At 37.9% G+C, this 24,732-nt stretch overlaps 2 protein-coding genes across 4 annotated transcripts in view; one reads left to right on the plus strand and one right to left on the minus strand.

Moving 5' to 3' along the window:
- fli1 (Fli-1 proto-oncogene, ETS transcription factor) overlaps positions 1–24,592 on the minus strand; it is a 59,654-nt gene extending 35,062 nt beyond the window's left edge. Inside the window, exons 1-2 of one of the 3 annotated variants that reach the window (XM_049483680.1) lie at positions 24,485–24,592; positions 22,102–22,189 (exon numbers count right to left, since the gene is read on the minus strand). In XM_049483680.1, coding sequence (XP_049339637.1) covers positions 22,102–22,189; positions 24,485–24,570 — 174 coding nt within the window. In that variant the 5' untranslated portion in view covers positions 24,571–24,592. Of the gene's footprint in view, positions 1–7,978; positions 8,242–22,074; positions 22,190–24,484 lie in introns of those variants that run through there. The other 2 variants (XM_022679743.2, XM_049483681.1) reach the window with 2 other exon arrangements.
- LOC103026716 (ATP-sensitive inward rectifier potassium channel 1) overlaps positions 1–24,732 on the plus strand; it is a 342,879-nt gene that overhangs the window by 192,476 nt on the left and 125,671 nt on the right. The window lies entirely within an intron of this gene.

A 24,732-nucleotide genomic window follows, 5' to 3' on the forward strand; every position in this document is an offset into this window, starting at 1 on the left:
AGAAATTATTACCATTTTAAGATGGTTTTATGACCTAATGATAACATCATAGGATAAAATAAAAAAACATTACAAAAAAAAAATTCAACCAGTTCAACCTATTTAATCTGTCCTGCTACCACATTTCTGCAAAGCTGCTTTGCGATAACATCAGTTGTCAAAAGCTCTATATGAATAAATTTGATTTAATTTGATTAGCAAGGTCTTCTAACTATGTGAAAACAAAAAAACAAAACTGTACATATGGATGTTTAAGCTACCAGGACTTTATTACTAAGTTTATGCCCAGCACCACCTAATCACACTCATAACTCATAACCTTTCTTTAAATTTTTCTGCATAAGCTATAGCCCCCCCCCCCCCCATTATCTTTCTATACAATTGTTTTTGTACTGTTATTTGTTTGTGCTTTCTGTGTCGACCAGAGGAGGATAGGCTCCTTTTACTAAGGCTATGTTCACATTACCAGGCTGAAGTGACTTAAATCAGATTTTTCCCTCAATGTGGCTCAGATCTGATTTTTTCATGGCTGTGTGAACGTGGCAAATGTATTTTTTTCAAATCAGATTTGAGTCACTTTCATATGGTCATGGTCGTGGTCATAAATTGGATATGTGTCTGATCCATGGACATGGGACATAAATGTTAGCAGTCAAAACAGAATTCATGCCTTTTTTTTGCTTTCACGCATGCGCTACGTGCCTCTTTCTTGTACCCACACATCTGTTGCAGCTGTGCAGCTATAGTTGAAAAAAAAAACAGCAAAAGCAAAATGCCTGGCCTTTTTTTACCTTCTCGACCTGAGCATGTACTTCAGACCAGCAATATGAGAATATGAGTCCTTGGGCAAGACTCCCACAGTACTCTCTACAGTACATTGGCAACCATCTTAAATATGATGAAACTTTTAAGTTTCCCTGAATAAGAGCATCAGCTAAAAATGCTTTAATTGTAATTGTAAAATCCATTATGTTAAGATAACATTTTTCTTCAGGCTCAAACCTAGAGATCCTTTCGAATTGGTGCTTACTCTTGAGAGGCTTGGATCTGTATCTCTGTAAAACTGCTTTTGTGGCAACAATTAAATAGACAATACAGTGGTTTGTAAAAAAAGGACTCTGGCCAATGTATTGTATGCTTAGTTGACAATGCAATTATGAAAACTCAAAACTAGGTACAGAAACAAAGTTAAATCTGAAGTCACGATTCCATTATGTCTAGATTTTCTGAAATAAGTATAAACTTAGAGCTTTTTGTCTAGTTTAGAACTGGAGCTGGAGCATCCCAGAAAGTCAGAACAGAAGCACAGTAACTCTGAGGCTCTGAGGTCATTTCTACATTTGACCTCGTTGCAGGAGCTCAGCTGGGGTGATGTAGCTTTATTAAAGAAAACAAACGCAGCAGACAGAACTACCCCCCCACCCCCCTCCGGACCCTCGCCGTGTCTACACGCGCAGGCGCTCATCCTCATAATGCTGCCTGGCACGATCAGGCCAGCGCTCAGTCATACAGAACCTTCTGATTTCATTCACATCTTTCCTTTCCTCCTGCTCCATTTCCTCTCCCTCTTCTGCTCTTTTCTCCCATTTTTCTTCAGAACCCAGTTCACTACAAGAGCCAAAACAATAGAGGAGATTTCCTCCTGCTGCTGTAATGTGCTGTAAACACCTGCCAAATCCTGCACCTGTTAATGTCCAGATTTATCCAGCAGCAGCTGAGTGGAACCTACTGTAGTAGAGCACAGTGGAGGACACAATAGCCTATTCTACACTGTCTTCCCAGCTGATATAAACAGTACGGCCACCTCAGGTGGGTCAAGTTGGTTAAGCTGGTTTGCAAGCTAAGGTTTTGACCAAGCCAATTGGCTGGCATGACCAAAAAAAAAGACATCATGCTGGTCAAGAGCTGGTAAACCAGCTTGTTTACCATAGATCTATATGGTATTTTTCTTATTATTCTTCGTATTTATGTTAATGACCTGCTTTTCGACTACCTTAAACGTCCTAGACCAGCTAAAAGCATCTGAAACCAACTACCAGCAGAAGGAGATTTTGGCCTTGATTTTTCAGCACCAACATAATATTCTCCTCCAAACTTTCTTCCAAAGGAAGAAGATGATGGAGGAGTTAATGCAATGTGAAGTTCTTTTCACTTTTAAAAGGTTCTTCAAATTCTGGAAACATCACACATAGAATCTGTCTACTAATATACATTTAGGGTTGCAAAAGTGGTTATTTTGTGGCATCCCACAAACAAACATAAATGATGTCAGTCAGCATTGCTAGGCCAGGTTCACGTCGCCTGATTTTCCAATTTTCAAACTGATTTTCCAGATTTTCCAGATTTTCGGCCCAATTTAAATGTCGATGACTGGAAATTGCAGATAAAACCTTTAGATTGGAGGCAAATTGGCATTTGATTAGTGCTAAGCTCAGTTATAAATATATGTGAAAGACATGGGATAGTGAGGAAGCTGTGGCTGGAGTTATACAATATCAAGCCTGCCCAGACAACTTGTCGCTTATCTTTTATGAACATCCATTTTTGGTATTGTCCATTGCATTCTACAGAGAATTGTAGAATCCTCCTGGTGAAAGATTATGATCTGTATAATTTGTAATCATTGTTACTGGTCAGTCATGTACTGTGAAAAAGCATTTTTTACACAACATCTAAAATACTCCAAATGTCTAGATGAAATGTTGTGTAAAGAATAAAGAATACAATGATCTGTTCCCTTTAAAAGTTGTGTAGACTGAACTTGATAATAATTGCATTCTTTCTTGGAATTTAATTCTAAGCAGAAATCAGCTGAGCGAATCTTTGGAATGAATCATCTTCAGCTCTGGAGTGAAACATCTGAGCCAAACATGACACTGTTCAAAATACAGAGCAGCTGAGACCATGAAAAACACCAAAGCACGGCGGCCGACCGCGGCCTACCACCACAGCTTCAGAGCAGCCTGTGCCACATAAACACTCCACAGCGACGCTCGGAAGCCCAATTTTTCACATCTCGACAGGCGCCGTCAATTTGATCGGCAGGGCCGGCGCAGCATCTGCGGACACTATCGGGGGACCCACAGCAGCGGCACTGGGTAGGGATAAGTATGACAGGGTGAAGGAATGCCACTAGTGTGCCAGATAAGAGCCAGCGCTGGCTGTCTGACGGCTGGGCCGTACTTACGCTGAGACATATCAGACTCTACCATATAATTCATGATTGGCAGGCAGGCTTTCCCAAAATTACAGAGGGTTTTTTAAAATAGGAAAATCTAATTTCACACACACACTTACACACTGACACACACACACACACACACACATATATATATATATACACACACAATACAGCCCTGGCAAGGCCCAGCATTCCTACATCTATACAGACCGGTGATCTCAGAGCGAAAAAAAAAAAAAAAAAAGAACCAAACCAAGCTTTTCATTACGACGAGGCTGAAACCTTCACAAAAGTGCCATTTTCTCCAGACCATAAATTAGCCATGCCTACACAAGCTCACTTCGCCCGGGCAGAACCGCAGGCCTGCGCTGGTGTGGCATCGTAAATTTACAGTAAGCAGCACCCACAACACTTCTTCGCACAACACTGGGCCCGTATACAAAAACATGCACAGGTCATTATCAAAATACCATGCTTTTTGCTCTTACTTGCTTACTTATTTGAATTGAATTATTTTGGCTATCATATGTATTAGAGACTTTAGACGACACAGAAATCATATTTTCCAGCATAATGACTTTTTTTATGGTGCTGCTTTTTGACCTTACAATTTTGAATTCATTTGGATATCATATTAATAAGACACAGAAATGAATTTTCCAGCATAATGACTTTTTATTTTCACTTTTTTGCTCTGTTCTGTTATGGCAAGCTGCCATCAGGGTGGACAATAAGAGTCTGGACAATTTTATCAAACATTGGCATTTGATGGAAACGTGGTTGAGCTAGAATTGAATTGTAGAATTGAATTGTTCATGGTGACTCTTCTCATTCTGTTTAGAAGATATATTAAAAAAATATTTTTAATGTTGAGGGGTGTTGAGCATAAACTTTTCCACTGCTAAATATGAAGACTAATATGATTAATTTCCGAACATCAAGCAAGTGTCCTTTAATAAATAAATAAAACTGTATGAAGGTTGTGAATCATTGATGTCTAAAGTTATTTTACCACATCAGTGTGGTGAACTTAAGCTTTCCTTATATATATAACTATAATACTATAAGACTATATGAGAAATAATAAGTAAAAACATTATCATTATTATCTGCTGAACATGCAACAGCAAGTGTCTTTAGTCCCATGAAGATAAAAACAGTTTAAAGATTGTGAATCCTTGTTGTCAAAAGTTTAATATCTAAATTAATAGTTGATATGTCTAAATTTATTTAAGAAATATACTTTTTCTAATAAAAAAAAGTTATTTAACCACTTTTTAAAGCATTATTCAACCTAACCCAGGCAGCACTTGTTACCTGGTGTTTGTACGAAATTTAAACAACTATGATGCAACATAAAAGGCAAGTTATGTGTTTGTGGGAATGGTTAAGCAATGGTTTATTGTTTTTTTTTTACTGGTTTTGAACTGGTGCCCTGTGACTCTGGTAACCGTCCTGTTAGTGGAACCATCAAGTGCTCTGGGTTGGGATGGGCTCAGTGGGTTCCCAGCGCAGTGGGTTCCCAGCGCAGTGCAGAGCAAGGTGGTGATATGAAGTACGTTCCAGTCTTTTGTTAGAGGAGGAAGAGGAAACCTGACAGGAAACCAGATTCTGTAGAACAGGAAACCCCATGGCTTGAGGAGCCCCCCTTCATGCTTCAGATGGGTAACGTTAACAGTTAAAGCTCAATCAAGGATGTGCCCCAAAAAAACAACAAAAAAAAAAAAATACAGAGACGCAATTTATATTTATATTTAGATGCTTAATTTATATGATGAGCCCTTCCAATGAATAAAAAATATATATACAGTTTGTTAATCTTTTGTTGGAGTCTCTGCTGTCTAGAGAAGACACCCTACTAGATTTTGAGGCTTTGCTGTGATGATTTGATTGCATTTAGTGATGCAGTGAAAAGCATTAGTGTGGTCAGGATGTTAGATGATCACCACCCCACCTCACCCCCAACTTATCCCAAAAAATATAATAATAATAATATAATAATAAAATAATAATAATAAAAATATTAATAATCATCATCATTTTCCTTTAGATGCCATTTTCGTTTTTATCTATTCAAATTTATTCATTTTAACCATTATATCAGTTCAACCTAATAAAGAGTTTTTATTTTAACCCTATAAGTCGTTTCTAATACACCCTATTAGTTTAGAAGTTCTAGGGTAAATTTCCCAGACCCAGTTTAAGCCTATGCTTAGACTACAAAGCATTTGCACTGGTGATTCACCACTTGCTCTACAGTCCAAAACAAGGCTTAGTCCATGTCTGGGAAACCAGGTCATATACGTCAATGACAAAATGATAATATTAATCCATGGGTTCAACCCTTAATCTAACCTAATTGATAAACAATACAATAATTATATAGGATTTCACATGTTAGAAAAATGACATTTTAATACAATTAATATAATATATAAAAAATAAAATAAGCCAGTGTACGTTAAATCATGGGTCTGATCAACAATAGAAAAGATACACTTTATATAATACAAGATAATGCAAGTAACATAGGAGGGAAGCTACTTTAGTATTTTATGTTTTCAGTAAAACCAACCATCACATGGTTCTTTGTGTTATGGAGTATATGGTTTATGCATCTTTTAAAAAAGGTTACTATGGTCACAAGTACAATAATATATATTTTTCCTGTTTGTCAATCTGTTATAAAGGTCTACAAAGCACTTGTCAATCTATTGGCAAAACCGAAGCACTTGCCCAGCTCACTCAGAAAATGGCAAACAAAATCAAATCTGAGGAGACATTCTGGTCACACTTACCACACCCAAAGCCACTAATATGACCACAGAGGGGAACAGCAGAAAACACACTTCAGTTTTAGCATACTTTCCTCTCTCTCTCTATATACGTTTACATAAAGCTATATATCTTTAAAACTCACTTATCCCTTTTTATATATAAGCTAATGTGAATCTCTTACAGTATATATGTCAGTGGATGAAATTAAACTGGCCATAAATAATCTCTCTCAGCAATGAAATTGTAAACGTTATACTCTATGAACTCCAGATCTCATTAAAACATATGCAAATAAAGAAAAAAATCAGTAACAAACACACGTAAACACACGAAAAGATCAGAAAACAAAGCTTGGTTCCAAATTTCTACTGGACGCCCCCAGCCAGCACTTCAGCAGCTCATCCTCGCCTAATTTACCAACAATAAACATTGATTTACCAAACCAGGTGTTAATATGACGAGAGCAATAAATAATAAAAAAGCCGCTTTTATGCGATTGCATGGGGTCCAAGCATACTCCATGAAGAGAGTTTGGGATGTTTTAACGGGCACAGTGACACGTATTTTTAATATAAATATTTTACATGACAATAATTTGTATTTTTTTGTCTGAAAACACAACTGTTAAATATTAAAATAAATGCAAATAACATACAAAAAAATAAGTAGTGATTTTACACCACCGTCCACTTGCCTGTTGCGTTGCCTATACACTGACACGAAAATTAACATTTTCTTTAATTCAAAGTCTTTAATTTTTTTTTTAACATGAAGAAGGTCAGTCATTCAATCCAGTCTTCGACCCATCCAGTTCAAGCCAACACGCCGCCCAGTGGCACTTCCTGCTCGGTTCGGTTCTCCAGCTGTAGACTGGAGAACCGTACTACCGATCCAATAAAGTTATAAAGCTGCATTTACAGCGACACACATTAAACACAAACACACGGACACACGCATACGCACGCACGCGCCTTTCTAAATAATTTATATACAGCTCTGGAACAAAAATGAGAGACCACTTAAAAATTATGAGTTTCCTTGATTTTACCAAATTAAAAACCTCTGGAATATAATCAAGAGGAAGATGGATGATCACAAGCCATCAAACCAAACTGAATTGCTTGAATGTTTTTCACCAGGAGTGACATAAAATTATCCAAAAGCAGTGTGCAGATGATTCGTGAAAACCCGGGTTATTACACCAAATATTGATTTCAGAAATCTTAAAACATTGTGAATATGAACTTGTTTTCTTTGCATTATTGAAAGCTTTTTGTTATTTTAGCCATTTCTCATTTTCTGCAAATAAATGCTCTAAATTATAATATTTTAGTAGTTTATTGAATAAAACAACAATGTTCATTTCACTCAAACATATACCTTTAAATAGTAAAATCAGAGAAACCGATTCAGAAACTGAAGTGGTCTCTTATTTTTTTACAGAGCTGTATGTCTGGGCTATATGAATAATATCACCGCATCGAACCTCGTGCAGAAGCTCCAGATGCTCGAGTGACCCTCAATACGGTTCCGTTTCATTTCGCCGCAGATGTGCGTCTGCGCATCTTGCGTTTTCTTCCGTACGTGTGTGTGTGTGTAAACTCCATCCAAAAGCCCCCCCCACCCCCACCCCCCTCCCCCAACTCCCCATCCCTGTTTTCCAGAGTTTGGAAAAAAAGGAAAATTAAACTTTTTGAGAAAAAAGCAAAGTCGGATAAGCTCGAAAAAAGCTCCGTTTTTTAATTCAGCCCTCAGCGCGCGCCCGACCACAGCTCCGTTCGATTCGGTTCGGTCCGGTCCGGTTCGGTCCGTTCAGTACAGTCCAGCCTCGTCCCGTCCCGCCCTGTACCCTCCGAACCCCTCCGGTATCTGCTCTTAGTTTTGGGGAACCAAAGGTAATGATCGCAAACAAGCGTCCACACATACATAAATAATCCGAATTCAGCCGTTCAGCGCGCGCGGTGGACCACACATCGGTCCTGCTCCGTCCCGCGCGATCCGAAACCCCTCTGCTCTTACCTTAATGGTTCCGTCCATTTCGTCCCGTGTCCAGCGGAGTCCGGCGCTGGTGCGGACATGACACGAGCCCCGCTAATTCCAGCTCGAGATACGCGGCCGCGAGCGCGCGCGCCAGAGAGAGACACGCATACACGCACGCATAGACTCTCTCTCTCTCCCGCTCGCGCTCTCTCTCTCGCTCGCTCTCTCACGCACTCTTTCACCGGACGGTCTTTCTTCTCCTCCGCTGCGTTTTGGGAAGTGAAGTCACTGCGCTCGAGAAGGAAGCCGAGTGCGCGCGCGTGCATATGTGTGTGTGTGTGTGTGTGTGTGTGTGTCACCGCTTCCCTGCCTTCATTACTGCGCCCAGAAAGACAGGATACTGGTCCAGTAGAGATAAGTCCCGAAAACAATGGAGTTTCTTTCCTTTCTAAAGTTTTTTTTTTTGCCTGGAAAAATATTCACTGGACGGATGCCAAAGCTTTGTGTGATGTTACACATCTGCCTGTTTTCCATTTTCCCATATTCCAATCTCTAACTTTATTTCAGCCACATTTTTTAAAAAGGTGCTTTAAATCGTTTATATTCACTATCGGAATTAAAAGGAACTGGTTTTGGAGATCATTATGACTTTCATGAAAAACATATACTACAAAACTATACACAAAACTATTTACCTAGGGATCAAATAACTTCTATCTAAAACCATCTAAATTAAGATGGCTAGTTTTGGAGTTTTGAAGAGCAGCTGGATCATAACCATCAACAACAATAAGAGAATTAAGGTCTATGAACTAAACTATTTAATTTGGGATTGGAAAAGTTTTATGTATCTATCTACAATTACCGTAATTAAAGTGGCTCATTTTTGGTGCTTTGGAGAACAGCTGGATTCTAATGATAAACAACAATGTGGCAAATAACATCTATACACAAAATAATTTCTTTCACAATCATCAAAAACAATTTGAATTAAATTGGCTAGTTGTTGAGATCAGTTGACAAGTCACATCTACACACAAAACTTCTTTCATGACCAGTAAAGTTTTATACATCTAACTAAAACAAACTGAATTAAGGAGGCTAGGTTTGGAGACAAGTATCACAGTTTGCCCTGGAGACCAGTATGATCTCAATCACAAACAACATGTTAATTCACATTTGAAGACAAAAAAAAATCAAATGAAGCCATTTTGTAAACCTCTGTAAGCATGAACAAGGTGTCAATTCATGTCTACTCACAAAAAATAGTTTTTCGTACCCATAAATACAAACAGTGCAAACAGGAGGCCTGTTTTGTAGACCAGAACTCTTAACAATTATATAAGGGGGTGTCAATTTGCAGTCTCACAAAATAATATAAAATAAGGAGGTTAGTTTTCGAGATCATTAAAATCATATTATCAATCAACATTGTGACAATCCACATCTATACACAAAACAATCTGAAATAAAAAGGTTTATATAAGATAAATAAGAAGTTTTGGTGACCAGTTCCACAGTGATCATAAACAGTTTGCAATGAAATTTGCAATTGTACATAAAACAGGCACAATTAAGGAGACTACTATGAGCATTCAAGTAAACAATGTGGCCATTCACATCTATACACAAATCAATCTGAATTAAAGAGAACTGCATGAATCATAAACAACCAGGCAATTTGAGTCTATACACAAAAAATCCAAATTAAGGTGGTGATTTGCGTCTACAAACAAAACAATCTGAATTATCCAGACCAGTTTTGGAGACCAGTAGAACCCTATTTGTAAACACCATGGCAACTCACATTTAGACAAAGCGATCCTAGTTAAAGGGAAAACAGTACCATCCTTAAACATAAACATTACTTTTTTTCCCATTGTTTCAAGCAGCCACTTTAAAATAAAACCAACTTAAATCACATCTGAATTAAAGACACAACTTTGGCCCTAATAATAAACAATGTTGATTATTATAAAGTTGATATTCAATAAATGTGTGTGAGCATCAGCTGCTGCCTCCACTTAAGCTTTTCCTCCATAAACCTTCGACCCATTCAGACCCCCTCCTCCTTTCCTCAAAATATCCCCCTAAGGAAGTGTTGGTGGGCGGAGCTACATGCACTGAGGTGAATGGGCAGCATCCGGGCACACACACACACATTCACACACACAGTCTGGGCTCTACGCTGCACTACTGCTGGCCTATGAGCACCAATGCTACTCAAAATACACACTGTTCACACTATAATTTTAAATAAATAGTATTGCTATTCAGAAGGTACATAAAATTATTCATTTAGATTAATATGGGCAATTCTTGGTCCTATTTATTAAGCTACACATAAAGGCATAGTGTTTAATGCATGTCTAAAAAATGTGTCATGCAAATTGCATCAAGACTTGTTGGAGTCTGTCAATAACCCATCCCATACAATTCAAATATCCTCACTCAGTTCCTTTCTTGCAGATTTTGTGGTGGGGCTGGAGTGTCGACAGCCCAATAGCATCCCACACACACATTTTCAATCAGGGATAAATCAAGCGATGGGACTGGCCAAGGAAAGATGTTATACAGCAGCAGTATGTGGATGAGCATTGTCCTGTTGAAATGGCATTCAGTGTGTACTGAGAAAACGTAGTGCCACTGGCAACAGGACCTTATTAAAGTAAATTAAGATTGTCAAAGTGTTTGTAATGAAAAATACAGGTGGTCTGGCATGCTGGCACTGATAGGATGACTAAAGGTGGACATCACTGTAGGTCTTCTAGATCCTTCATGGTGCAAGCCTTCTTCTATCCACTGCCAACTGCATGCTATCGAATGGCGTGCAATACAAGAGAATCCTGAATCCTAAAACTATTCTAACTGCTTAAATTATTAGAATTATACCAAAATTAGACTAATTTTGTCACAATTGTTTGGCACAACTTAATATATACAGCTCTGAAAGAAATTAAGAGATCACTTCAGTTTCTGAATCAGTTTCTCTGATGTTATATTCTATAAATTTTAGACAACAAATTTAGTTATAGTATTTAGAAATTACTGAAATAATAAAAAAAAAAAATTCCTCAAATAATGCAAAGAAAACAAGTTTATATTCATGAAGTTTTAAGAGTTCAAAGATCAATAATTGGTGCAATAACCCTGGTTTTAAATCACAGTTTTCATGCATCTTGGAATGTTCTCCTCCACCAGTCTTACACACTGCTTTTAGATAACTTTATGCCACTCCTGGTGCAAAAATACAAGCAGTTCATTTTCCTCCGGAGGTTTTCAATTCTGTAAAATCAAAGAAACTCATCATTTTTAAGTGGTTTCTTATTTTTTTTTTTTCAGAATATATATACTGTATATACTGGTTTCAGGTATCAAAAAGCTGCATTCATATTTGTCCAATGCTCAGTTTCCAATTTCTTGTTTGTTGACTGTTTTTAGTACAGGCCAACTTGAAGACGCCCTAGTCCCGCCAGTCCCCTCCAGTGCCCCCAGTCCCACCAACCCCTCCAGGCATTTTTTCTCTTCTGAAATAGCCCTCATCAATTTAGCTGCATTAATACTGAGCAGACTGAAGACATGGAGGCACTGCAGAACGTGAGCAGAGCCCCGGACTTCCAGCCCCCCATTCCCCCATTCCTCCACCCCCCGACGGAGAAAGAGAGGGCCGTGCCCGAGGGAGAGACAGCAGCAGCAGGGCGAGACACAGTCTGCATCCACCGGCCCGTCTGCTGGAGACTTGGGGGTCTGGGGGTTGGGGGGAGGGAGTTTAAAGAGGCCCCCCTGGAGACCCCCACATCTGGATCCTGCTAGGGGTCAAGGCTTCCCCTGCCTGGGGCCTGTGCAGCTCGCCCTAATTAAGGGAGACACCTTGTTTAACCATTTCGAGTCAGGGGGCCTTGCTCTCGGTGAACAAAACAGCACTGTCTGAGCTCTTACGCAGATACACGCTGAGCTGAAAGACTATTTCACTCCAATCTTGTCTCAGTCAGTGAGGATAGTGAAGGGAAACCTGCCGAAGAATCCCTCTGGGGTGGAAGCAGGAGGACACAGTCAAAGAAAAATCTACTTCAGGATTTTTTGGCAAGAAATGAATGTTTTCTTTTTAGCCAAACTCTTGATACAACTCTACAGGTTCAGTGGATGTAATTTTGCATCTATCCAGAATATAATTTAAAAATGTTGATGTTAAGTAAATAAGTAAATACACATATACACATGACAGTTGAAAAATTAAATTACGACTAATCATAAAACATGTTGCATTTTGCCTCTATACGAAACAATCCGAATTAAACAGTCAAATAAACCAAATTTGGAAAGCAGTAGTATCCTAAACTCAATCAGTGAGGTAAATTGTGTCTACACTAAAAACAATACACATAAAGGAGGCCAGTTTTAGAGACCATAATGATCCTAATCATAATTACTTAACACTGGAATTTGCCACTATAGACAATTCAATCAGAATTAAAGAGACTAGTTTTAGAGAAGGGAAGTACACTAAACACAATCAGTAAGGCCAATTGTGCCTACAAAGTATAGACACCAGTTTTAGAGACCATTTTTATCCTAGTCATAATCAAAGTTGGAATTTTCCTCTATACACAAAAAGAAGACCATTAGGATCCAAGGTTGTGGAGATCAGTACAAACCAATCCAATCCAAATGAATAAACCGGTTTTGGAGACAACATTAGGATTGGCATCACTACACAAAACAATCCAAATTAAGGAGACCAGTTGTGGAGATCAATACAACAGCAATCACACGTAGTGCTTCAATTCAATTTGAAGGAGGGCTGTTTTGGAAACCAGTATGACCCAAATCATACACAATGACTACATTTGAACATACACACTTGCATACAAACACAAAACAATCCAAAATAAGGAGACAGGGTTTGTAGATCAACACGACTCTAATCATAAACTGACAATTAAGTGTTTTGGGATTTTTCATCTACAGACTAAACAATCCAAATTAAGAAGGTGGCTTTGAAGACTAGTCATACACTAAGTACAAATTCTTATCTGTGCACAAAACAATCTGAAAGATGGAGCTCAGTTGTGGAGAAAACTTGGAGATTTCTTGTCTCAGTCAGTGAACCGAGAGTGGGGGATCCTGTATAAAAAATCTCTTTGGATTAAAGCCAACAGGACGCAGTCACACTAGAGTAACCAATTCAAAATCTGTAGATTCTTCAAGCATTTTTCTGGCAAGCAACTAATGTTTGTTTTAGCCAAACTCTTTAATACGACCCCTACAGGCCAGCTATTCGGGGAGCGTAATTGTGATAGATGGTAGCAGACAGGATGAACACTGTCACAAGCTGCAGAAGCCGAGAGATGAAACATGCTTGCCTAGAGACATGCCTCCTCAGAGAGCTCGGCATTCTTTTAATTAAGACACAATTTTCTCTCCAGACGGAAGGGCGTGATATGGAGCTAATGACTCTGCAATGTTTTATTGGTTCTGCCTGAGAACTTATGGATGGGACTTCGGGCTATTCTTCATATTTTATAAGTAGGTCAACATTATTCTTTAAAGAAAAGGTGATGTCTTTAGTAAATGACTTCATTAAAAGTGTGCAAAAAGGAGGATATATTCTATAAAATGTGTCAGTTTGTTTTTACACAATTAAAAATCAGATTTCAGCCAGTATAAATTGATCTGTCTATAGCTTGCTCACTATTGCGATAAATGTTTTTGAGTTAGACAAGCTTTACAGAATATTGGCAAAACTAATGTAAAGAATGAAAACTTTAACACACAACTCTCATTTCCATACCTCAAAATGATGACTTTGATTGAGTATCTAAAAAAATATGACTTATTTTCCTGAGGTTATGATTTAGTGTCTCAAAATAGTGACTTGCTTTCTTACCATTTAGATTATTATTACTATTCACTAAAGCTATGAAAGTTCTGTATATGCATTTTAAACATATTTTGCCCTACTGGGGCTAATTGGTTCTTGAACCCTACAAATTGCCTCTTGCAACTATGTGTTTATGTAGAAGTTGCTCTATTATAAAGTTTATTGGCTCTATTTATTGCTAAAATGAGATTTTATATATAGACATCATTCTACAAAAAATCATGAAAAGTCTGTGCTTTGACCCTGGCATTGCTGCTTCATTGCAGCTATTTTTAACATGTGGAATTTTGCTAAGTATATAGGATATGTATGGAATTGCATTTAGGCTTAGTTTGCTACACTGTACACAACAAGGTTTTATATACATGCAAATATATTTAGATAAATCTTTTTTGGTACAGTTTTGAACTAAAGAATCATTCAATGATTTGTCTTTTTTTTAATCTAGTAAACAATTTCCTTTTTAGAACCCACAACACAAACCAGATAGACAGATAGATAGATATTAAATCTCTTATTTGGAATATATGGTTCTAAAAAATTAAAGGTTTACAAAAGCTTCTTGTGGAAACCTTTATTTTTAATAGTTTAGACCCATCTCAGACTATGAAAAAAGGCCCGTTCACAGCTAAATGCTCAACACTAGCTGTGTGAAAGTGAATGAGTTAATCAGTGTGTTGGTTAGAGTCCATGCCGGCCAGCTGTGCAGTGAGTCAGACTTGTGGTTCGGCATATTTTCACCTCTGGAATAAGATGCTGTCTGATAATGTCAGCGTTCATAACAGCAGAGTGAGCAGAGAGTAGCTGGTGACCGACCCTCATCAGGAGATGTAAGACTGTGCTGCATTGGCACACACCAACTTCTCTCCCAGTATGGTGCTCGCCTGGGTCATCATGAGTCCAGCGGTAACAAACACTTTTGAAGGCCAATAAACAGATGCACTTTGGTTTATACAGGCAGCCACAGAACATCTGGCTCGACGCTGGGAGCTTGACAGCCTGACATTTCTTCCAACCACGACCTGTGGGAAGCCAGGGGCTCCCTATTGGAAAAAAGCCCTGAAGTGGAGTGGGTGTGATGGGCCTAGGTTTGTAAATGGTTACTCTGAGACACCCACAAGCAGCCAGAACACGACCAACAGAAGCTTCTCTCCGCTGCTGAGAGTGACCATGCTGCATGGCTAATGTGGACTACTAAAATCTTATACGGAAAAAAAAATGCTCCTGCACAAAAGCCTGTAACAGCAATAGCCAATATCATATAATCATGCCATCAATGATAGCAAAAAAAAAAAACACAAAACAGCTAAGAAAACTAAGAAGTATTAAAGTCTAAATTTTAGGATATTTGTTGCTATTTGTTGTATAGTAACAAATACAGGAAGGCTACTTGTTTATTGTGTATCTATATACAGTAGGTAATAAAAACAGCCCGAAGGATTAGAGCTCTAAAACATTTCAAAGAAATAAGTCCAAATTCCACAATACATGTAAATATACAGAGCAATTTCCTCATATAAATATACAGCTCTGGACCACTTTGTAGTTCATTGTAGAACATTGTAGTTCTATTCTATACACCTTTCCCACAAATTTATTTGCAGAAAATGAGAAATGACTGAAATAACTAAATAGATGCAGAGCTTACAGACCTTAAATAATGCAAAGAAAACACGTTCATATTCATAAAGTTTTAAGAGTTCCGAAATCAATATTTGATGGAATAGCACTGGTTTTTAATCACAGTTTGCATGCATCTTGGCATGTTCTCCTCCACCAGTCTTGCACACTGCTTTTGGATAACTTTAAACCACTCCTGGTGCAAAAAATCAAGCAGTTCAGGTTGGTTTGATGGCTTGTGATCATCCCTCTTCCTCTTGATTATATTCCAGAGGTTTCCAATTTAGTAAAATACAAGAAACGCATCAGTTTTAAGTGGTCTGATTTTTTTCCAGAGCTGTATAGCTGCTATTGGCAATTTCTGGGAGTCCAAGCTGTGAAAATGACTGGGCTCATTGAACCCCCATTCATATATCAATGTGGACCTATTCCTGACATTCCTGAGAATCTACATGATGGGAAGTGTATGTACATGCAGCATTTACTGTGGAAAAAACTGCAATTGTACTGTATGTTGTAAAGTACAAAACTGATAATCATTCTTAAAAAGCAAGGTTAATTCAGGGGTAGCCCACCAGGTTATTGTGTCTTATACTTCCAAAACATTTAGCCAGTCAACAAGCAAACTTCATATGCATGCAGCCTATATGATTTCCTCCTTAAACTGGATCTCCAATCTCCACACTAACTGAGTATTAAATCTTGCATATAAACTATTCATCATAAAATGTAGCAGTAGATATGGGTTTATTTTGAAAAAAACAAAAAAGAAAACAAAAACCGAATCTATTTCATAGATACACGCTAGATACTTAAAAAAAATCTATATAGAACAGTCAAGCAAAGTCTTTCCACCAATGGGACAACCCAATGTGTACTTTAATCAATCAGAAAACCTGTACATCCAAATAGTACTGAATTGCAGTGATTCTATACTGATCTATACTTTTTTTTTACTAAAAAACCCTTGAAGAACCCAACACAAACAAATCTACTCAGACTAACAGCTTCCCAGACCATTATATTGCATTATTCCACTATGCTGTATTATAATACATAATACAAATTTTAACCAAAACTAGTTTTTACCATGTTTGTAGCTGAGATGTAGAGAGATTGTGAAGAACTTACAATTCGTTAGACCACAATTCTTTAAAATTGTATTTACTCATACACTCTTTCTCTATTACTAGACCATCTGAAGTGTGTTGTTGTGAACTTAGTGAACAATTACTATCTAAAAAGTGTGACTTATGTTCCAGAGGTTCTGATGTAGTTTCTTCTGAATAAATATTTTGAAATTAGTAATGTTCTGATCAAGTATCTTAAACATATTGTGCCTCACTGGGCTAATCAGTGCTTGAACCGCCACTTGTAGCTATAGTTTCAGGTGCAACTTGTGAAGTATATTGGCTCTATGGCTCTATTGGCTCTACCCTCACACATCTCTGTTACTAGCCTTTCTTTTTTTGCAAAGTGTTTTGTGTGTATTTAGTGAACATTTACTATGGACTGAACATTCTACTTGTTTTCTAATTAGAATGAATGGAAAGGTAATTTTAAGCAAAATGGCCTGACTGGGTTTGATGGGGCCCCCAGGCAGGATGCCCCTAGGAGCCTCTGAATGATCAGAAATGGTCCAGAACTTACCGTTTAACCTACTTGTTAACAAATTGTATTTAGTTGCTCAGACGCAGAGAGACACTGTGAATTACACTTTTGTGACAAACGTTTCAGACGTATTATCTTAACCGAGACGCTGCCCCCGATACGGATCGCCTTTCTCAGACTGTTCATTAGACTTTAGACTTTAGAGAGAGAAAGAGAGAGAGAGACAGAGAGAGAGAGAGAGAGACAGAGAGAGAGAGGGCAAAGGGAAACTACCGAGGGCGAAAAGTGGAGACTGCTGCTGTGCCCAGGCGCGAGCTGTCTGGCCCCTCGCTCCAGGCTGTCATTAATTTGAGATTTATTTTGATTGGAGCGCTCCAGTCTCGCCTGGCCTTAACCAAACAAGCCCATGGCCTGACCGTGGCTTTGCTCTAATACACCAGAATATTTCTGTAAAACGGGTCTTCAGGAGTGCCAGGTCTGCTGCCACTTTCCACTCACTCTGCAGCAGCACTTAGCAATAGTGCTGAACCACCAACTGCCATCATACCGTTCTAAAGAGACTGTTTCCAGGATCACTCAGTGACAAATTAAAAACCAATCGTCTGAAGCAACAGAAAATAACCCAGTTCATTTACTGAAGACTCTCTTCAGTCTGGAGAAAGGATGATGCACTATATTAAAAGCGAGAAATTAAATGATTCATTCCTATCTATCATTACATAATTAAAATTTAATGATTTTTATCATGAGCAAACTGGCCTAGCTAACTGGCCTATCCATGCTCCACCAACAAATGCCTTATTTCAAAACTACTGTTTTTAGGTTCAACAAATATCTGCAACCCTGTTCTGTGTTTCTGACAATTTTTTGGATTTAGAATCTCAAAACAGTGACTCCCCCCAAAGTTATAACTTAGTGGCTTAGTGTTTCTTTATATAATGACTTATACATTTCTCAATAAGCAACCATTATTCCAAAATGCTGACATAAGAAAATAAGCAATTAGAATCTAAGCCAGGATATAAGTGTGTCAATCATTGTTTAGTCAGAATTCTGTGAAAAATCTAACGTTAAAAAATAAGAAATTACAAAAACAAAACTAAAATAATTGTAATTTTTAGGATCAGAGAATTTTTGTATTTTAACATATTGAATCAGAATTTTGAATAATAGTCTTTTTACATTTTTGAGAATGATATTATATATATTTTTTTTAATTTTGGAGAAAAGTAATTATTTTTATAAAAATATATATATATTTAGAATTTTTAGAAAAATAATCTAATAATTTTGACATAATAAAGTTGTTTGCAGTATGTCCTTATTTTAAGGTACTAAGACAGAATTTTGACATTAAGTCATGATTTTGGGATGCCACCAGAAACAAAGAGGAACAAAAAAAAACACAAAGTGGGAATACATATTTAATAGAAACATCAAATTATTAGATCAGGTATATCAGATGCATCTTTTTATTCGCTGCTGATATTAACTTATTACATTAGCAGAGTGAGAAAAGAATCATTGTTACTTCTACCCTGCCTACTTTTTTATTACTAACTGTACCATTTGTTTTCATCCTAGAACCACGAAATAATCCTTACCATAAATCCATAAATACAAGTACCTAATTGTCTACAGTTAGGCTGAATCTGACTGCGCTAATATTATTCTGTAAGGAACTTGAATGGTGGGTGGAGCATGGATGGGTCAACTGTGCTTTAAAAAAAAACAGAAAAAAAAAACCACTGAATATACTTTAGGTATAGTCAAGTCTTCTAGTGTTAGTGGAGCTGAGCGTGTCTGCAGACTGTCTGTGAACACACAGTCCCATCTGAATGGGTGATTCAGCAATGGCTTTTTCTAATAAGCCGATGGCATTAGCGTCTGAGGAGACCCCTCTATTGACTCGGTCCAGTATTTGTTGGTGGGTCCAGAGGGAGAAAGTGGGGATTTCAAAGAAAACGTTTTCCCCCAGCATTCCTAATGTCTCAGAAACAGATCGAGAACTGTTCATGGGGCTGCTGCATTTGCACACTGTGGAAGTCTGCATGAAAAGCTCCCTTATGCTGGAGGGGGGGTGGGGGGTGTGGGGGTGGGGTGGGTTTTGGGGGGTTGGTGGGGGGGGGGTAATAAGTCTCCATAACATAACAAGTCGGTGCTGGAAAGTATGCTGATTGTAAAGATATAATGAATGACTTTAGCAGGCACAGTATTTCATTTTCATGGCGCTGGAGCTGCACGGTGGATATACGAGAGCTATTGCAGCTTCTGCCATAAATCTACATTGCGAATATGCCAATGATCCTTTCAGAGCCTTTCAGAAATGACTGGACAACAATAACTGCTCAAAAATGCAGCAGTCTGAATTAGTGGCGGACTCAGACTGTTTAAAAACGAAATAAAACGAGCACTAATGCTTTTCTACCTTAGACCGTAAGAACTGCACTTTCAGAAGGGGGTGTGGCTAAAACTGAAAACATAAATGTCCATAAAATTTATGTTTAATAAGTTTAGGAACAAGAGTTTTTTTTAAACTATGTACTATCATTGACAATCGTTGGACAAGTTGCTTTGTCTTGAACCATCAAATACAATTAATCCCATTGTGATGGGCAACATTAGGGCGGCAATTAAAGGAGAACTCAGGTGTAAAATTGACTTTCGGTGTAGCAAAACACGATACCTTTGTTAAATAGCCCCAGTTTGTTTGTTAAATTCTCCCACAGCTTTCTGAGATTTCCGGTAATTTCATTCTCTTTTTCCAAACATGCTTTAGAATGAATGATATGGGGCATATTTTGCTCCTGCAGATAAATCGCTTTTTACACAGTTATCCAGGCTCAAAGTAGCTCCACGCCTCATTGGTAGAATCCAGAGAGCCCTGGTATTTAAAACAAGGCATTAATATCTTTAAAAGTGCACAAGAAGTTTATTAAAAAAAATCTCCGGGCACCGCTATCTTAAAGTAAAGGTAACTGATCATGACTTGGTTGTAAACAGTGTTTTTTAATAAAATTCTTGTGCATTTGTAAAGATATTAATGCCTTGTTTTAAATGTCTGGGCTGTCTGGATTCTACCAATGAACAGTGTGGAGCTACTTAAAGCCTGGATAATGGTGTAAAATATGATTTATCTGCAGGGGCAAACCATGCCCCATATCATCTATTCTAAAGCATGTTTGGAGAAACTGGCAAAAAAATATCACTGGATCTAGGAAAGCTCCAGGAGAGCGGAGGTGAGCTAAAAAATGTTAGTACTCTTTATTCTGTTTTATTACACCAAAAGTCAATTTTACACCAGAGTTCTCCTTTAATCCAATGGCCGGCCTATTAATTAGAGGAGCATCTAACCAGCATTTTATTATGTTTTTTTTTTTTAACCTGTAGAAGAAGCCTATTCTAGGCTAAACCATCTAGGACACTAGGACAGGAATGCCACCCACAGATGGGCATTCATTAAGACATATCATCAAAATTTCTTAATCTAGAGATAATAGAGGCACCATAACAGTGGGACTTTGTCTCAACTTTGCCACTTTATAGGGCACTTCAGCATCACTTTTTTCAATAATTGGGGCACCAAAGAGGGATATTGCCCCCCTCCTTCCTCCCATTCAGTCGGCCAGCCCTCTAAACAGCAAGTTCTACAGAGTAGAGCAGCCAACGGTAATTGATTGAATATGCAGCAAGTGTGCTGGAGTTTGCACATCATTTGCAGCCACTGCTGGGACCCGTTGACGTTATTATTGGCTCATATAAAGGATAACTGCAACAATACTCAGCTGTGACAGTTGCATAAGTGCAGAGGCTTCGATTCATCAGCAGAACCTTCAGCGGCGTGAGAGCCAGATGTGTACTGTTTACATTCTTCGCCAGGACGGCTGAAGGTAGAAAACCCCACATTGTGTCAAACTGAATATCAGACGTTACAGAGCGCTCCCAACTACCAGACAACAAACTCAACACCACACCAAACCTTCTACAAACCAGTAACACAGCTGGACAAAAGCCACATCTGTATTTCTAGAAAGGAAAAGCCCAAAGGACCATTCATTATAAAGATGAACCAGTGCACAGCAGAGACATACATTAATTGCTTGATTTAAAAAAAATACTGTTGATTTTCTGTTGTTGCTAAATGTATTTGGAACCAAATTGGTCTCAACTTAAAAACTCGGAGTATATGATCCTTATACTCTTGTATTCATAAAATCAAATAATAACCCATTTAAAAAGGAGCCAGAAGACTATAAAATCAGTTTTAATAATTTTATTTGAATTGGTTGAATTTAGAATGACTGAATGGCCTACCTACCTACCTTCCTAACAAAGCAAAGTTCAAAAGTATGGCAGAGAAATATACAAAGTTAAACAGAGACGGATACAAATCATCATCTAATTCAGCAAACTCTTCCAATGCTCTGCTAGCAGGTCGCCTATTGAAAATACGGTCAAATATACAAATCAGTACAAAAAATTATTTATTATTTAGGTGTTTTATTAAATGTGATAGATTGCTATAAAATTGACTAAAATAAGATAATAAGACCACTTATTTTGAGTAATGAGCTTCTTTGATTTTACCAAATTGAAAACCTCTGGAATATAATCAAGAGGAAGATGGATGATCACAAGCCAGCAAACCAAGCTGAACTGCTTGAATTTTAGCATCAGAAGTGGAATAAATTTATCCAAAAGCAGCGTGTAAGACTGGTGAAGGAGAACATGCCAAGATGCATGAAAACTGTAATTAAAAAACAGGGTTATTCCACCAAATATTTATTATTTCTGAACTCTTAAAACTTTATGAATATGAATAATATGATTTTTTTTCTAAATTTGTTTTTAATAACAACATTTGTGTTTGGAATTTGGGAGGAATATTGTCCAACAACCACAATGTTCATTTTACTCAAACATATGCCTATAAATACTGAAATCAGAAACTGAAGTGGTGTATATGTGTATTGCATTTATTTACCATTGTTTTAAAAGGTTATTGTGGGTCTCCCGCAATTACCTGTGGAAAATGGCGTTGTTGTCTTACCTTGACGTAAGACGAAGTGTCTGGGACAGTCTGAAACATGGTCATGGGACAAAGAGCCGGAAAAAGGGCAACTTGCACTTTACGGCCCCTGCGGATAAATAAATAAACAAATAAACAAACAAATAATTAAATGATTAATTATACCTTATGTCCCTTCAGACGGAAACGAGGTAAAATATCCTTCATATCCTTCACAATATCACAAAATTCACAATATAATAATAATAATAATAATAATAATAATAATAATAATAATAATAATAATAATAATAATACATAATAATACATAATACATGTGCCTGGCGTCAAAGCTTTTATATATTCATGCATTCATTCATTCAGTATGTCCATCAAACAGGACTTCAGCAGACTGTTACAGGAATATTACTTTTTATCTATGAACAGCACGCGCCGAGCTGCAGGTCTGCTCAAACTTCTGAATGCTAAATTGATTTCTCTCCGCGGTATTAAGCTCGTGCTCGTGCTCTACGTTCTGTAGGCCTACATCTGATCAGGCTGATGTTTGTCAGTCAGGAGTCCAGCTCACTCAGAACTCAAACCACTAATGACCGCTGCAGATGCTGGAAGCCTCTGAGACTGAGGGCGAAACTCGCCCACCCCTTTAAGACCACTTTAGCCAAATCCAGAGAGAGAACGCTTTCAGTTCAGGAGTTTATTTAGATGAAAAGAACAACCAGCTCAGAATAAGAAAAATCACAAAAACCGGTCAACAACTGGTAGCACAGCATTGCTTTTTACTAGTGGCATTATTTTATATTATTTTATTTTGTTTATTTAACATAAGACGTTGTTTCAAAAAGTTGTTATAATATAATTTTATCACAATGCATGTATTTTATTTTGTGTGTGTGATTGACTCCGATGTGAGTTAAGGCTAAACCCCCCATTCCAAATCCTCCCCCAGGCTGTGCACATGCTGAAGCACTTTTCTCTTTAATAAGTGGAGCTCAATCTCGGGTGAGGGGGCAGTTCGGGGACGGGCATCTTCTGTACCAACCACTGTACAATATACCTTGTTATCCACTGTTGCCGTTTAAAAATAAGCAAACAAAGAAAACACTAGCAGTTCTAACCTAAGCAATGTGTCCAAATGTGATGAATGATGAATCACCCAAAAGATAATCTTCAACTAAATTAGGTGAAATAAAAAAAATACTTACACTAAAATTTAAAAGTTTTTTAGACACTTCTCTTTTAAGGTTTATGTTTTTGCGTACACACAAATACATTAATAATTAAGTAAGAATAAAGGACCAACCCTACTATGTCGCAGACTAATATGTGAGTGAATAACTATAATCATTTACTTATTAAATAAGTAACAATTTACAACCACAAAACAATAAAAAAAACATACAAATTGTACAATTCACGTTTACATTTTTGTAAATAAATTATATCAATTTTAAGCACGCACAAAAATAAATAAATAAACTAATCACGTCTGAAACTCTTAGAAACAAAGCTAAACTTCCAACATCCCAACTTCTGAGTGACTGACTGACCGATTCTCACGATGTGTCCACGTTTTCTGAAGGTAAGCCGAGCAATGATGAATGGGTCTATTTTCTACAGAACAAAAAAAGGAAAAAGAAAAGAAGCAGAAATCGGGTTTCACTACACCTCATAAACCTTCCTCGTGTCACTGCGAGGAGAAAAGCCGTTCCGATAGCAGAGCGCTGCCTACCTGACTCCAGAATAAATTATTGTAAAGTCTTATAATGCGCTCGATTTATTCTTGCAGGGGGGCCTCGGCGATATTCAGACCCCGGGCTCCTGCGGGCCAGAGCCGGGGCTCGCCTCATAAACTTTCCCAAATGCGTCCAATTTCGAAACGGAGCACAAGACTCAGCATCTGTAGCCAATTAAACGACTGGGGGCTCAGGAGGACCGTTAAACAACGCCGTGGACTTTCCTCAGACCTGCCCGCCTCTAATATTACATTTTAAGCATCTTACCTTGAACCAAAATACGCGTGTTATCCGTTACACGGCCGGGCGCTAAATGACGCTTGAGACTTTCTGAGACTGTCACGATGCGGCTTTCTGTCAGCACGACTACGTTTATACTACGAATCAATTAAAAATATAATACAAATAATAATAATAATAATAATAATAATAATAATAACACGAGCATTTTTATGTAATAATAATAAAATAATTAATAATAATACAATTATTTTATGTAATAATATTACTGTTTTTTTTTCTTTTACAATATTTCTATATTTAATATAAAAAGTAACCTCTAAATAGTCATCCAAACCGATTGCTGGACCCGACAGCAGCACATGTGAACTCCAACAACAAATTTACACCATTAATTAAAAACTCTACAGGCTGACATCACCCACACTCACCTGTCACTCGCCGAATCGCGCGCTTTAACGAGTTCTTCCCTCCTGATAAAATAATTAGTCCCGTCTATGAGAAAGTCCGTCACCATGAATGACAGTGAGTTATTTTGAGAAGGCGTGTGAGCAAAGCAAGGGCGCATGAATGGAGAGGCATCGGTGGGCACCCGACCAATCAGATGCCTTCCCCCCGCCGAGCCAGCCAATCAAACGCCGTGCCCCTCCCGCGCCGACCAATGGGAGGCGTCCCTGCG

Source organism: Astyanax mexicanus, chromosome 9 (assembly GCF_023375975.1).
Source record: "Astyanax mexicanus isolate ESR-SI-001 chromosome 9, AstMex3_surface, whole genome shotgun sequence".
Taxonomy (NCBI): domain Eukaryota; kingdom Metazoa; phylum Chordata; class Actinopteri; order Characiformes; family Acestrorhamphidae; genus Astyanax; species Astyanax mexicanus.